This window comes from Ranitomeya imitator, chromosome 2, assembly GCF_032444005.1.
Source record: "Ranitomeya imitator isolate aRanImi1 chromosome 2, aRanImi1.pri, whole genome shotgun sequence".
Lineage (NCBI taxonomy): Eukaryota > Metazoa > Chordata > Amphibia > Anura > Dendrobatidae > Ranitomeya > Ranitomeya imitator.
In genome coordinates, this window is record NC_091283.1 from 416,221,110 (window position 1) to 416,235,070 (window position 13,961).

The 13,961-nt window shown below is 40.5% G+C and overlaps 1 protein-coding gene across 6 annotated transcripts in view; it reads right to left on the bottom strand.

The window, feature by feature from the left end:
* The window catches only part of BAHCC1 (BAH domain and coiled-coil containing 1), a 131,357-nt gene that overhangs the window by 12,596 nt on the left and 104,800 nt on the right, over positions 1-13,961 (bottom strand). For 4 of the 6 annotated variants that reach the window (XM_069750759.1, XM_069750758.1, XM_069750757.1 and 1 more), the window contains 9 exons: positions 6,122-6,242; positions 5,786-6,032; positions 5,303-5,494; positions 4,944-5,185; positions 4,752-4,847; positions 4,373-4,496; positions 4,146-4,260; positions 3,934-4,009; positions 3,569-3,677 (listed from right to left, as the gene is read on the bottom strand). In XM_069750759.1, the coding sequence (XP_069606860.1) occupies positions 3,569-3,677; positions 3,934-4,009; positions 4,146-4,260; positions 4,373-4,496; positions 4,752-4,847; positions 4,944-5,185; positions 5,303-5,494; positions 5,786-6,032; positions 6,122-6,242 (1,322 nt within the window). The remainder of the gene's footprint in view (positions 1-3,568; positions 3,678-3,933; positions 4,010-4,145; positions 4,261-4,372; positions 4,497-4,751; positions 4,848-4,943; positions 5,186-5,302; positions 5,495-5,785; positions 6,033-6,121; positions 6,243-13,961) is intronic. The other 2 variants (XM_069750762.1, XM_069750760.1) reach the window with 2 other exon arrangements.

The following is a 13,961-nucleotide window of genomic DNA, read 5'->3' on the forward strand; positions in this document are numbered from 1 at the left end:
TAGAAAAATAAAATAATGACTCAAATTAGACCCAAGATTTTCTAACCATTTGACCAGTGTATAGTTTTCAGAGCAAATATTACTCTCTATAGTGGTAATAACATGATATCACATGAAAAATATAGTAGTAATGATGCTACTTTTGGCTCATGACCGATTGTCAAAGTGTTCTGAAATGGAATGTAAGAAAACCCATAAAACCCAGGAATTCTGAATGCCTGAAATTATGAACTTCGAGGCATTATGACTCCTCTACTGTGAAGTTAAAAGGGTACAATTTGCCTGCCCCCTTATGTGTTAATATGGCGGCATAGTTCCTTACTGAATACTCATATCATGCATTAAACAGCTGGGGGTATATCATTCCAGTTATTGCCATTACCCTCATCCATGAATTTGGCACCATTACAGAGAGAATACTTTTACTCTTAGATATGAATTTATTATAGCTTACAAAATTTTTGAAAAAAAAAAAAAATTAAATAAAAAAAACGTAGAGACATTAAAAATCTTGGCTTAAAATAAAAAAAATGGGAAAGTGTCAAATTTGCAGAACACATTTGCGTTTGTTTTCTTTACAGTTCATTGTGAAAATTGAAGAAAAAAAAACAAAAACAAAATGACTGATAACATGAAACCATGTTGCAGCAAGTCTATAAAATATAGGTGCTCGGTGTTTCTCATTAAAATCAAGAAATCAATTCAAAATTCTATAAGGATCATGTGACCGGCCGGCCAGTGGCGCAGGTTGCTAAGCAACGTCCCCTCTGACAGCAAGTGTCAATTACTATATTGAGCGGGAATGGGTGCTTGAGATTGTACAGCGAGAAGGCAACTGCAACATCTGAAGATGATGAATGTGCTAGAATACAGGACGGCATCTTGTCCATGATGCATCATTTCTTATTTGGGAAGAAAAATTTATTTTTTTTTGCAAATAAATTTACTGCTCGTATTATTGTCTGTTGTACCACCATAAATTTTACACCCCTGCCTGTACAGAAAGAAAAGGCCCAGGTGTTATAAATAAGTGGCCTGCAAATAATGGCTGATTAAAGAAAGCATCATTTTAGGGGCTGCAGGGGAAATAATGACATAGAATAGCAAAATAGGATCACGGAACGTATTTAAATATATGAACCAAATTAGTTTGGAATTTTTTCTTTTTTTTATTACAAAAAAAAAAAAAAATATATATATACCGGTATATATATATACTATATACATATGATACAAACATTTTATACAGTGTGGCTCAAAATTAGATATACGGGTGAGTCAATGAAATTGATTACCATAGATTGCAAATATACATACAGCAAAAGATTATATATATATATATATATATATATATATATATATATATATATATATATATATACACACATATACACATACACACACATCTGTACGCATACACACAAACAAAGAGAATACAGAAGCACTCTGTGTGTGTATATGTATATAGACTGTGTGTGTGTGTGAGAGAGAGAGTGTATGTGTGTGTGTGTGCGCGTATGTGAGAGTGTGTCTGCGTGTGTGTGTATGATATACATATGTATTTTATATATATACACACACACATATACACACACGTGCATTATATGTACGTATGCATGTAAACGCGTATATATATATATATATATATATATATATATATATATATATATATATATATACATACACACACTTATATACATACAGATATACATATCCACTGCTATACACAAAATATATATATATATATATATATATATATATATATATATATATATATACAGTGGGGCAAAAAAGTATTTAGTCAGTCAGCAATAGTGCAAGTTCCACCACTTAAAAAGATGAGAGGAGTCTGTAATTTACATCATAGGTAGACCTCAACTATGGGAGACAAACTGAGAAAAAAAATTCCAGAAAATCACATTGTCTGTTTTTTTATCATTTTTTTTGCATATTATGGTGGAAAATAAGTATTTGGTCAGAAACAAACAATCAAGATTTCTGGCTTTCACGGACCTGTAACTTCTTCTTTAAGAGTCTCCTCTTTCCTCCAATCATTACCTGTAGTAATGGCACCTGTTTAAACTTGTTATCAGTATAAAAAGACACCTGTGCACAACCTCAAACAGTCTGATTCCAAACTCCACTATGGTGAAGACCAAAGAGCTGTCAAAGGACACCAGAAACAAAATTGTAGCCCTGCACCAGGCTGGGAAGACTGAATCTGCAATAGCCAACCAGCTTGGAGTGAAGAAATCAACAGTGGGAGCAATAATTAGAAAATAGAAGACATACAAGACCACTGATAATCTCCCTCGATCTGGGGCTCCACGCAAAATCCCACCCCGTGGGGTCAGAATGATCACAAGAACGGTGAGCAAAAATCCCAGAACCACGCGAGGGGACCTAGTGAATGAACTGCAGAGAGCTGGGACCAATGTAACAAGGCCTACCATAAGTAACACACTACGCCACCATGGACTCAGATCCTGCAGTGCCAGACGTGTCCCACTGCTTAAGCCAGTACATGTCCGGGCCCGTCTGAAGTTTGCTAGAGAGCATTTGGATGATCCAGAGGAGTTTTGGGAGAATGTCCTATGGTCTGATGAAACCAAACTGGAACTGTTTGGTAGAAACACAACTTGTCGTGTTTGGAGGAAAAAGAATACTGAGTTGCATCCATCAAACACCATACCTACTGTAAAGCATAGTGGTGGAAACATCATGCTTTGGGGCTGTTTCTCTGCAAAGGGGCCAGGACGACTGATCCAGGTACATGAAAGAATGAATGGGGCCATGTATCGTGAGATTTTGAGTGCAAACCTCCTTCCATCAGCAAGGGCATTGAAGATGAAACGTGGCTGGGTCTTTCAACATGACAATGATCCAAAGCACACCGTCAGGGCAACGAAGGAGTGGCTTTGTAAGAAGCATTTCAAGGTCCTGGAGTGGCCTAGCCAGTCTCCAGATCTCTACCCTATAGAAAACCTTTGGAGGGAGTTGAAAGTCCGTGTTGCCAAGCGAAAAGCCAAAAACATCACTGCTCTAGAGGAGATCTGCATGGAGGAATGGGCCAACATACCAACAACAGTGTGTGGCAACCTTGTCAAGACTTACAGAAAACGTTTGACCTCTGTCATTGCCAATAAAGGATATATTACAAAGTATTGAGATGAAATTTTGTTTCTGACCAAATACTTATTTTCCACCATAATATGCAAATAAAATGTTAAAAAAACAGACAATGTGATTTTCTGGTTTTTTTTTTCTCAGTTTGTCTCCCATAGTTGAGGTCTACCTATGATGTAAATTACAGACGCCTCTCATCTTTTTAAGTGGTGGAACTTGCACTATTGCTGACTGACTAAATACTTTTTTGCCCCACTGTATATAGTTAGATAGATAGATAGATAGATAGATAGATAGATAGATAGATAGATAGATAGATAGATATATATACACACTTTTATTTTTTTCTGTCAACATAATGGTTTTCAATTTCATTATGCAGATTCTTCATTTATAAATGGAAACTGGAACAATTATATAATTAAATCGGGCAGCTTCCTACCTCTCACCACATTTCCTGGGTAGAGGCAGCGTGACTTTTGACTCCAGTAGGCACAGACACGAGTCCCATGAGGAAGGGAACGTGTAGACTGAGGCTTCACATCCACAACCTGCAAAGATACAGAATTTATTAGAATTGACAAGATAGAAACCATCATGACTAAATATTACATAAAGACACAAACACACACACATTATGATTACTTTCTTTTTATTTAATAAAATGTTTGTGTTTTACTTTTTTGCTAAATATTTAGTATGTGTTAATATATACACACATTTAACCATTTCCCTTTGACCTACTCTACATTCTGTATAGAGGAAGTTCTAGAATTTCCTGTCACAGTACACACACTAGGAACTTACAGCTTCCTGTAGAAGTTGCTCTTGGGAGTAGATGCGAGGCCGATTTCCTCTCTCTCCCTCTATCACAACACTGTATCTGTAAGAAATAAATACAAAAAAATAATAGTATAATGATGAAGGATTCTCAAAAGCTTTGGTATACTATGTTAAAGCCATTATTTGTGACTGATGTACAGCAAGACAAGGACCAATATTGAGGTTGTGGTACCTACATGTCAGGGGGCTGTAGACTGCGAATACTGGCTGCGTACAGTAAGCTGTCCTCCTTGGGTATTAGAACCTGTAACCCTTCTCTCAAATCCGTCTTAGCGAGTGAGCAGATGTGAGCTGGAACAAGACAATTACACCACAAAATCACTACTCCCATTCCTTGCATAGGAATGATTATGAATAAAATGGAAATGGACCATAACATAGGACTTGCAATTGATCATCTCACCTTTGTTCTTGGCTGTAGAGCTGGTTTCTTCTTCCCCTTCTGAAAAACTGCTGTTATCATCAAACTGGAAGTCATCTTCTACTGCAAAACTTTGCAAGAGTCGACTGACTGCCCGACCTCTTTCCTGTAGGTGAAGGAAGAATTAACTTGTCAAAACCAGGGTTGATGACTTTGATATCAAGATAGAATTGGATCCCGATGGTGGAACAAATCATAAGACTCTCAAAAAATACCCTTAAGACACAAGCATAGTGTCTTATTTATAGGTTAAGTACCAACTGACTGACTGATGGACACCCATCATTATTCTCTTCTATTAGGACTTAATACCAAGGTGTAGAGCTCTTCCTACTCGAAAAAAAGCAAAAAAGTCTCATACCTGTTTAGACTTCATTCTTCCCGTCTTCATCTCTTCTTTCATGAGGTTCTTGGGGGATCGAGAGATCAGGGAAAGACTCAATATCCCATTTTTTCTCTATTGGAATATAAAAAGCAAATAGATTGAACAAGAGCGTACATTTTTTTTTAAAGATGTGGCTATATTATACAGGATAATTCTAGGCAAACCTACTTGGATGTTTTTGATCTTTTTGTCTTTTTTGAGTCCCTGGCTAGCAGAACAAAACAGAGTCTTGCTAGGAGTCAGAGCCTGAGAGTCAGACTGTATTCTACGCCGCACATTTCCCTCTGGTTTCCCCTCGTGACTTAAAGACTTTTTCTTAAGAGGCTTATTAGGGTGGCTTCGAGATTCCAGCTTGGCAGAACGTTTGCGGATCTTGACTTCGCTCTCAGGGCTGGTAATACAGCATGAACCTGGAAATAGAGAAAAGTTACCAAATAGCGAATAGACAGTATATAATAAAGAATGAGGGGCTAAAGGGGGAGTTTAGGTACCATGTCAAACATTAGCTATGGTTCCAAGTTCCTTACCTAGTAGCCCCTGTCTTTCAATTTTCTTTTTTGCTTTTTGATTGGCTTCCATTTTTACAACCGCAGAAGCAGAAGGACCCACCAGGGAAGAATTACCAGGAGCATTAAGGGACAAGCTTGCATCATGGTTGGACAGCCCAGGGAGATCCTGTTCTCCGTCATCACTGTCAGAATCTTCATCGTTGTCCTGATCTGTAGTAAAAACACAAACATTCTATAGACCGTTTCAATAAATCTACTGAAGATCCTTAAAATAAAGAAATAAAAACCAAAAAGTTTTAAGGGCTCACCAAAAAAGGTCTAAACAAGTCAACTCATCAAAAATGGTAAAGAACTAAAAAAATAAAGTTCTAAGGACCCATTACTACCTAACACCTGGCTGTACACCACATCTAAATAAAAAAAGTTAAATAAAAAAAAATATCTCGATTGACAACCCCAGTTGGCTACTCTGTATGGAGGGTTTAACATAACTCTCCTCACCTGCTGCCCCAGCTCCCTCTGGCCTCTGTCTCTCCTGACCTTTCCTTTCACCTCCTTCTTTGACCTTTAAACATGACCCTTTGTGTGGAGGCATTTTCTTCTGCATTTTACTAGTTGGAAGAACTTCCTTACGGTGAAAAGGGCTTGTACCAGATGCTAAGGCTTTGCTCTTCATTTGTGAGACCTTCCGTGCCAGTTTGGATGCCAGCTTGTTTTGAGGGCACACATTTTTGCAATGCATCTTGGCCTATAAAAGAGAACATTATGTAAGAATGCTAACCTATGAAGGTCGAAGGTCCTTTTTTTGCCAATTTTGATCTCTTTTTTAGAACTTACGGTCTTCTGTGAGTGGTCTTGATCACTGTAACTCTCCTCTGATATTTTATTTTTCTTTTTCTTGGGCTCCCCATCGTTTCGAAGCTCTGCACATAGGAGACTTAAACTTCTGCTCAAAGGCCTGGAAAAAGTAAAAAGAAAAATCTGAACTTAGAATTCATCTACCGCACAATCTACAGTAAGGTTTCTATCGATGCCAAGAAATGTCAAAAACAATTCAGCCAACCCATGAGATTTCTTTCAAATCAACCAAGCAAACTTTAAAGGCTTCTATAATGCGGAAGGCCAGAAATGATCTAAAGAAGTCAAGGAAGCCATCATCTGTTCCATCGTGGGTATATATATATATGGTGCTCCTCTGTCTACCTTAGCATTTTTGCAAGAACATATGTAATGTATGCCAGGAACGTCCTCAAGACTGACGTATGCATAAGCGGGTACGTGCTCGCAGACTGCTTTTCCTTCCGGGAACAATAGGGATTAAATGAATGGCCTATCTGAAACTTGTCACCTCCCAACACACTTCAGCACAGCACAGAGAGATGTGTCTGCAGCCAGGAAGAGTGAGGTTCCCCCTGCCCGCTGTTAACCTCACCTCCATGTGCCAAATTCCATGTAACTGCAAACGGGGAGGGAGACGGGGAATTCCCCATTGCAAAGCACTCAGCACACATCTACATCTAAATTATTCCAACCAATTCATGCTCTCCAGACCCTACTGTAAACACACTACAGTGGACGCGATTGTCACCTCCTATGAAACATTGCTGGCTCCCAATATTGTAAGCGTGTTGTAGGTTAGACAAGTCAAAAGCACCGGTAGTCACCACATCGAAGAACTATAATAGAATCTAAGCTACTCCATATGCCGATTACATAAAATAGAGGCAGAAAGAGTTTTGGAGGCTTTATAGTGTGTCCACTAGGAGTGCTGGAGCTCATGTATGTTGGAATTGATTCCAGTGGAGAAACATCTCTGAAGCTGCATTTACATCTGCCGATATCTGTCAGATTATTACAATAACAACTATCATTCAGGATAATTGTGTAAAGTGAATGGGTTGAGCAACTGAGCGAGGTGTCCAAAAATGTCTTGTCATATTGCATGAAAACGTTTAGGTAAGCAAAAAGAATTATTGCTATTATTTATTATTATAGCGCCATTTATTCCATGGCCCTTTACATGTCAGGAGGGGTATGCATAATAAAAACAAGTACAATAATCTTAAACAATACAAGTCACAACTGGTACAGGAGGAGAGAGGACCCTGCCCGCGAGGGCTCACAATCTACAAGGGATGGGTGAGGATACAGTAGGTGAGGATAGAGCTGGTCGTGCAGTGGTTGGTCGATCGGTGGTTACTGCAGGTTGTAGGCTTGCCAGCAGAGGTAGGTCTTCAGGTTATTTTTGAAGGTTTCGATGGTAGGTGAGAGTCTGATATGTTGCGGTAGAGAGTTCCAGTGTAGGGGTGATGCGCGAGAGAAATCTTGTATGCGATTGTGGAAAGAGGAGATAAGAGGGGAGTAGAGAAGGAGATCTTGTGAGGATCGGAGGTTGTGTGCAGGAAGGTACCGGGAGACGAGGTCACAGATGTATGGAGGAGACAGGTGGTGGATGGCTTTGTATGTCATGGTTAGGCTTTTGTACTGGAGTCTCTGGGTAATGGGGAGCCAGTGAAGGGATTGACAGAGGGGAGAGGCCAGGGAATAGCAGGGGGACAGGTAGATTAGTTGGGCAGCTGAGTTTAGAATCGATTGAAGGGGTGTGAGAGTGTTAGAGGGGAGGCCACAGAGCAGGAGGTTACAGTAGTCGAGGCGGGAGATGATGAGGGCATGGACTAGGGTTTTCGCAGATTCTTGGTTTAGGAATGTACAGATCCGTGAAATATTTTTGAGTTGAAGGTGGTAGGAAAGGGCTTGGATATGCGTTTTGAAGGAGAGATCAGTGTCAAGGATTACCCAGAGACAGTGAGCTTGTGGGACTGGGGAGAGTGGGCAGCCGTTTACTGTAATGGATAGGTTCGTTGGGGAAGTCGCGCGAGATGGAGGAAAGACGATGAATTCTGTTTTGTCCATGTTAAGTTTTAGAAATCTAGCGGAGAAGAAGGATGAGATAGCGGATAGACATTGAGGGATTCTGGTTAGTAGGGTGGTGATATCTGGTCCAGAGATGTAGATCTGTGTGTCGTCAGCATAGAGATGATGCTGAAAACCGTGAGATTCTATGAGCTGTCCCAGGCCAAAAGTGTAAACGGAGCAGGGGCCCTAGAACTGAGCCTTGTGGGACTCTGACAGATAGGTGGCGAGGTGAGGAGGTGATGTGTGAGTGGGAGACGCTGAATGTCTGGTCAGTTAGGTATGAGGAGATCCAGGATAGGGCCAAGTCTGTGATGCCAAGGGATGAGAGGATCCACAGCAACAAGGAATGGTCCACTGTGTCAAAGGCAGAGGACAGGTCCAGGAGGAGGAGGATGGAGTAGTGTCGCTTGCTCTTGGCGGATAATAGGTCATTGGTGACCTTAGTTAGGACAGTAATTATTGATCAACTTTCAAAAAATATTTTGCGTTGCTCATTCAATTACAATTTTTGCACAGTTTCAGTGAAAATTTGTGTCCAATGTTTTATGAATTCATGCATTTATAATAAATAGCATCACTATTGGGATTATCCAGGTGAACAAGGTGAACGATGTTCGATGTTACGACGTTTCACAGTTCTCCTCATGTATAAATACTTGTCTGACATCGTTTGCCAGTTGAGAGTTACGATCGCATCATTCATTGTTTAAACGATTATCTGACCCTCAGAGTGGTTGCACAATTTTCCCAACCACTTCTTGATACTCCTTCGTTTGACCCTCTGATATTTCTAATATGCACCGCTCAAGATCTTGATTTCCTTCACGCAAGTGAAAAAAATTTCTGGCGTGTAACACAAAAAAAGTGCACAAGAATGCCATCACAAGTCCTCTCAAAGACAAATAATTCCATCCCTCTAGTCCAGAAAGGACACAGCATGGATTACAACTGCCAACGCTTAGTGTGAGCTTATCGTACTCCTGGCTTCCACCTGCTTGGTTGTTACCCCAATGTACAAACTTCTTGAGGACCACCATGGGTAAACTCATGATCTTTCTCATCTTGATCATGGGCCACCAAGCCCTAGGAGACATACCATTTCTCCTTGAGGAGACATCCAGCTGATGTAGGGAGACTTTAAGGCCAAGCAATGCTTCTTGGAAAAAACATGCAGACTAACTCTTTTCAAGAAGGAAAGTTGACTAACACCACAATTAGGAATCCTACGTCTGCCCTTGACAATGGAAGTGATCAGCTCATCTGATCAGACCCTTAAAATACAAATATATGAACAAAACCCATAACCATAGTTTTTCATAAGCACTTATAGTACCTTAAGCGATTATTACAAATTGACAGGGTACATGGACAGAATGGACAAGCATAAAGAGTAGGACTCATTTGTTGGGGGATACAAAAAGGTAGATTGGAGGTCAACCTGACCATGGGGGACTTCTTTCCCGAGTGCGGTTCATACAGAGCGGATTTTAGCCAGCTTTTTAAATCTGTAGTAAAAGCATCTCCCGCAGGCAGATCCATCAAAGCCTCTTAAATCCGCTCTGGAATCTCAGCTGGAATTATTTAACCCTTAAAGCACCCAAATCCACACCAAGGGCTTGAGAGCTCATGAAATATTTAGACGTGACGCAAGGGGCACTTTGCGAGTTGTTGTCATCGCAGGCACTCACACAACCTTCATAAAGTGGCGCATACATTACTGGTGAGACATTAATAAGTGACGGACACATAAATAATGCATAGCAGGCTTGAGAAGGTATCCTTGTGCATTTATACATACATGTAATTTAAGGCTGAGCCCGAAAATGGAGAAAGGGGCCCCTCTTTTCAAAGATGGCTGCCAAACAGAAGCTTTATGGGTTAGTATGAAAGGTTTTTGCAATGCCATCACCTTATTTTCAATCTTCTACATATCACACTGAGTCCAAATTCAGCAAACAGCAGGGTAGAGCTTAGGGGAGGAAGCGGGGGTTGCTAGGCAACTATCTTCGCTCCCGGACCTGGGATGTATAGCCTGCGTCCATGCAGACCGGAGATTGCTACCGCTTTATCATGTAGGACCTGTATGGAATGAGTGCGTGAATAGAGTACCACCATCAACAACTGGGGGAAGATGTACTGTTCTTACATAAACCACAACATAAGTGCCAGCGAAGAAATATTTTTAAGCAAGGCCGTTCACAACCCTCATCTTTCATGAGTAATGCTGAAAACTTCCAGATGAACCGGGATAGAAAGAGTCTGTTAGGGCATAGTGAGGTTTTATCAGGTTGGACATCTTCACGTAACCCCCACTGTAGGCCACAGTCATGAACAGTAGCAAGTACAGCTTACTGGTATGAATCATGGCTTCATAGTTGTCAGATTTGCCAGGACATTTTAGATTTTTTTTTCTTATAAAAAGAATACCAATAAGTTTGGGGCTGTCCTGGGACAAAAATGCAGGGAAAGACATATCATCGGTGCAACCTGTGCAGCCACACAGGGGCCCAACAGATAAGGGCCCTGTGTAGGAGGAATCAGCTTAGGTGGGACTATTTTGTCAACAGCATCTAATGATATACGGTAATCAGAAGTCAAATCATTGCAATAAGCGTGTAGTGTATGTATGAGAGTGTGCATATGTATACATGTGTGAGAGTGTATGTATGTGAATATATACAATTTTGAGTATGAGTTCATATGTATACATGTGTAAGTGCGTATGCATATGTATACATTTCTGAGTGTGTATGAGTGTGTGTGCATGGTGCATGTTTTTGTATACGTGTGAGAGCATATGTATATGTATACATTTGTGAGTCTATGAGTGTGTAGACACATATATACATGTGTTTTTGTAGATTGTAAGCTCTTACGAGCAGTGTCATCAATATTTTGGCTTTAATTATTGTATTATCTTTAACTATTTTACTTATGACTGTTGTACATGAACCTCTGAATTGTAAAGCACTGCGTAATATGTTGGCCTATATAAAGATTATTATATTATTATTGTATATATGCGTAAGAGTGTATGAGACTGTGTGTGTATGTATACGTGTGTGCGTGCGTGTGTATAAGACTGTGTGTGCGTTCGTATACGGATAGGTGCATGCGTGAGTGAGTGTATACGTGTGATTGTGAGTATACATTTGTGGGTAAGCATGTGTTCATGTATATGTATGGTGTATCTTCATGTTCATGTGTGTGTATGTGAATTTTACATGAGTGCATGTTTGTGCATACGAGGGTGACGGTGTGCATATACACACATATTGGAGGGAGCAGCTTTGTTCGAAAATACCACAAACTTAAAAGAAGTTCTCCAAACTTGGATAAAGCGGTACTACTCAGGCGACAACCATTTTGGATGCCAGTTGGTGGCGCCCGAATCCGTTGCCAGGAACTCGGATCTTGCAGGAAGAACTCCCCAAAGTAAGGGAAATTGACACTTTCTTAAAGGAAATAGAATTAGGAGCAAATTGCCAAAGAGGTTGGAGGTGGTGTACTCATGTAACCTTCAACCTTCAACACTTTGTTTGGTTGCAGTATTGGTATAAAGCACTTGAAATCAAGTATTCTATTCTCACTGGACCACCAGTCATACACAACCTTACCCGACTGGACAATAAGGATTTATTCTGAAACTCCCCCACACTAAGCCACCACTTCTTCTCCTTCGAGACAAGAGAGAGTCCCACCTTCACCAGTGTCCACTGATGCCAAATAGTCACTTGACAATGGGCGACTATCACATTTGTCAGTCTTAATGAATACACAGAGGTGCCACTTTAAAAAGGGCAGAGGTAAGCAAGATGCCGCTACCCAGATTATTATTTTTTTTTTCAATACTAATGACTCAGCCGCCTCTTGTGCCCACAGTCTGTAAAACAGCTGCTTGTGCGATAGGGAGGAGGGAAAGCAGAAAACCGGGGGAAGTCGGGTAGCCAGCATTAATCCAGACAGTTGCAAGTCCCTTAATAGCAGCACAGCTAAAAACCTGCTAGCCCCCTCGCTATGGTCAGGAGGCATAAGCTGCCCCTTGCCCTAGTGGCACAGCCAAGCAAAACACACCATCTTTTTATAAACTCTCTCCCTTTCCTCCAAGCATGCAACGTTTGCTAATGTTTTCTGACATAAAACTCTGACATTTATTTTTTTTTTCCCTGTGTCTTAATTGAGGGAGTCATTTAGTAGAGATTTAACTATTATTACCAAATCATAGAGCTTGATGCATTGCACACACTCTCCAATCATGTTTGGACTAGCTTGGAGGATTTATGCAAATGGCCCTGCCGGGAGAGGCAATTTGTAGCAGAGAAGGACAATTATACAGGGCCCGCGAGTGCGAGAATAGCTGCACCAGGCGGTTAATGGGTAATAGCAGAGCGCTGGAACCAGTGAGCGGCACCGTAATATGACCAGAGGCGGTTACATGGCACAGACAGGGGTTGCTATGCTGTGTTGTGTTGTGTGCCACTTTTGTTGGAGAACCTACCCCTCCCCTTGACAAGACATATCTACTGGGAGATCATCAAGAGGTGGGAAGGGACTTGAGTGAAAACGAGGAAAAGTCCGATTGTTTAGTTTGTAGAAATTGCACAAAAAAAGGTTTTAAAAAATTCAGATGGTTTTATACCAAGTTTTAATTTCACTAAGTAGATTTTTTGTCTTATACAGGGTGCAGAGAAAGCAGTCACAACAAGGCTCACGGTAGATGGGGGCATTAGGATCCAAAACCTTCAAGTCACACCTATTGTCTTATAGGAGGAAGTAATATCTCCTAATGAGGTGTTCCTGAAAATCATAAATAAATAAACTTAGTAAACGTGTTCATTCTGCTTTTTCTCAGTTCAATCAATCAATCTGAAAGAGCCGGGTGACTACCACGATGGCCACCAGTGTAGCTGGATTGGTGGTAGTCCTGAATCACAAATCTGTCTCCTCATGCATTTTCTAAGCCAGGTGAAGGGTAGACCAGTTATGGATGGAGTAATCATTCAGCACAATGACCACCATATAATCGTGCCCATTTTGTGTGAAGCCCATTAAAGAGATCTTGTTACTTGTCATATGTAATTTTATTTTTATTTTGTGTAACTGTTGCTGTTCTCCTGAATCCGTTGCTGTTTTTCTTTTTTCCTGCGCCTCTACATTCCTTAGTTATAGCCTCCTCTTCACTGTGTACAAATCTAGTCTTTTTAGCCAAGAGGGCATGGCCTCCAAGACAACTCCCACAGAGAAGAGTTTAGAATCACACCCAGTTGGATAAACAAACTAGATGTACATGTAGGAAAGAGAGGGCTATATATCAGGAATGAGGAGGAGCAGGAGCAAAAGAAATACAATGCTGGATTCAGGAGAACAGCGACATTTACAATGGGTTAAAAAAATACATTTTTCTCTCAAGTTACATCTTTTGTGTAAAGAAACACCTGCTAGATGTCCAGAGTTTGATTGGACAATCCTCAAAGGCTAGAAGTTTTGCAAATTAGCACCAAAGAGGACATTTTATGGGCATTCCCATAATATAAATGTCCTGATTTGGGGGATTTTAAATTCTAATAAAAAAGGTAAAGTTAAAGGGAACCCGTCAGGTCCCCCATGCCTTCCAACCCAGCAGCATTCTCTTATGTATTTATTTATTTTATTCAGTGTCGCCATTGGGGCTCACAATCTAGAATCCCTATCAGCATGTCTTTGGAATGCGGGAGGAAACTGGAGAACCTGGAGGAAACCCACACAAACACAGGGAGAACAT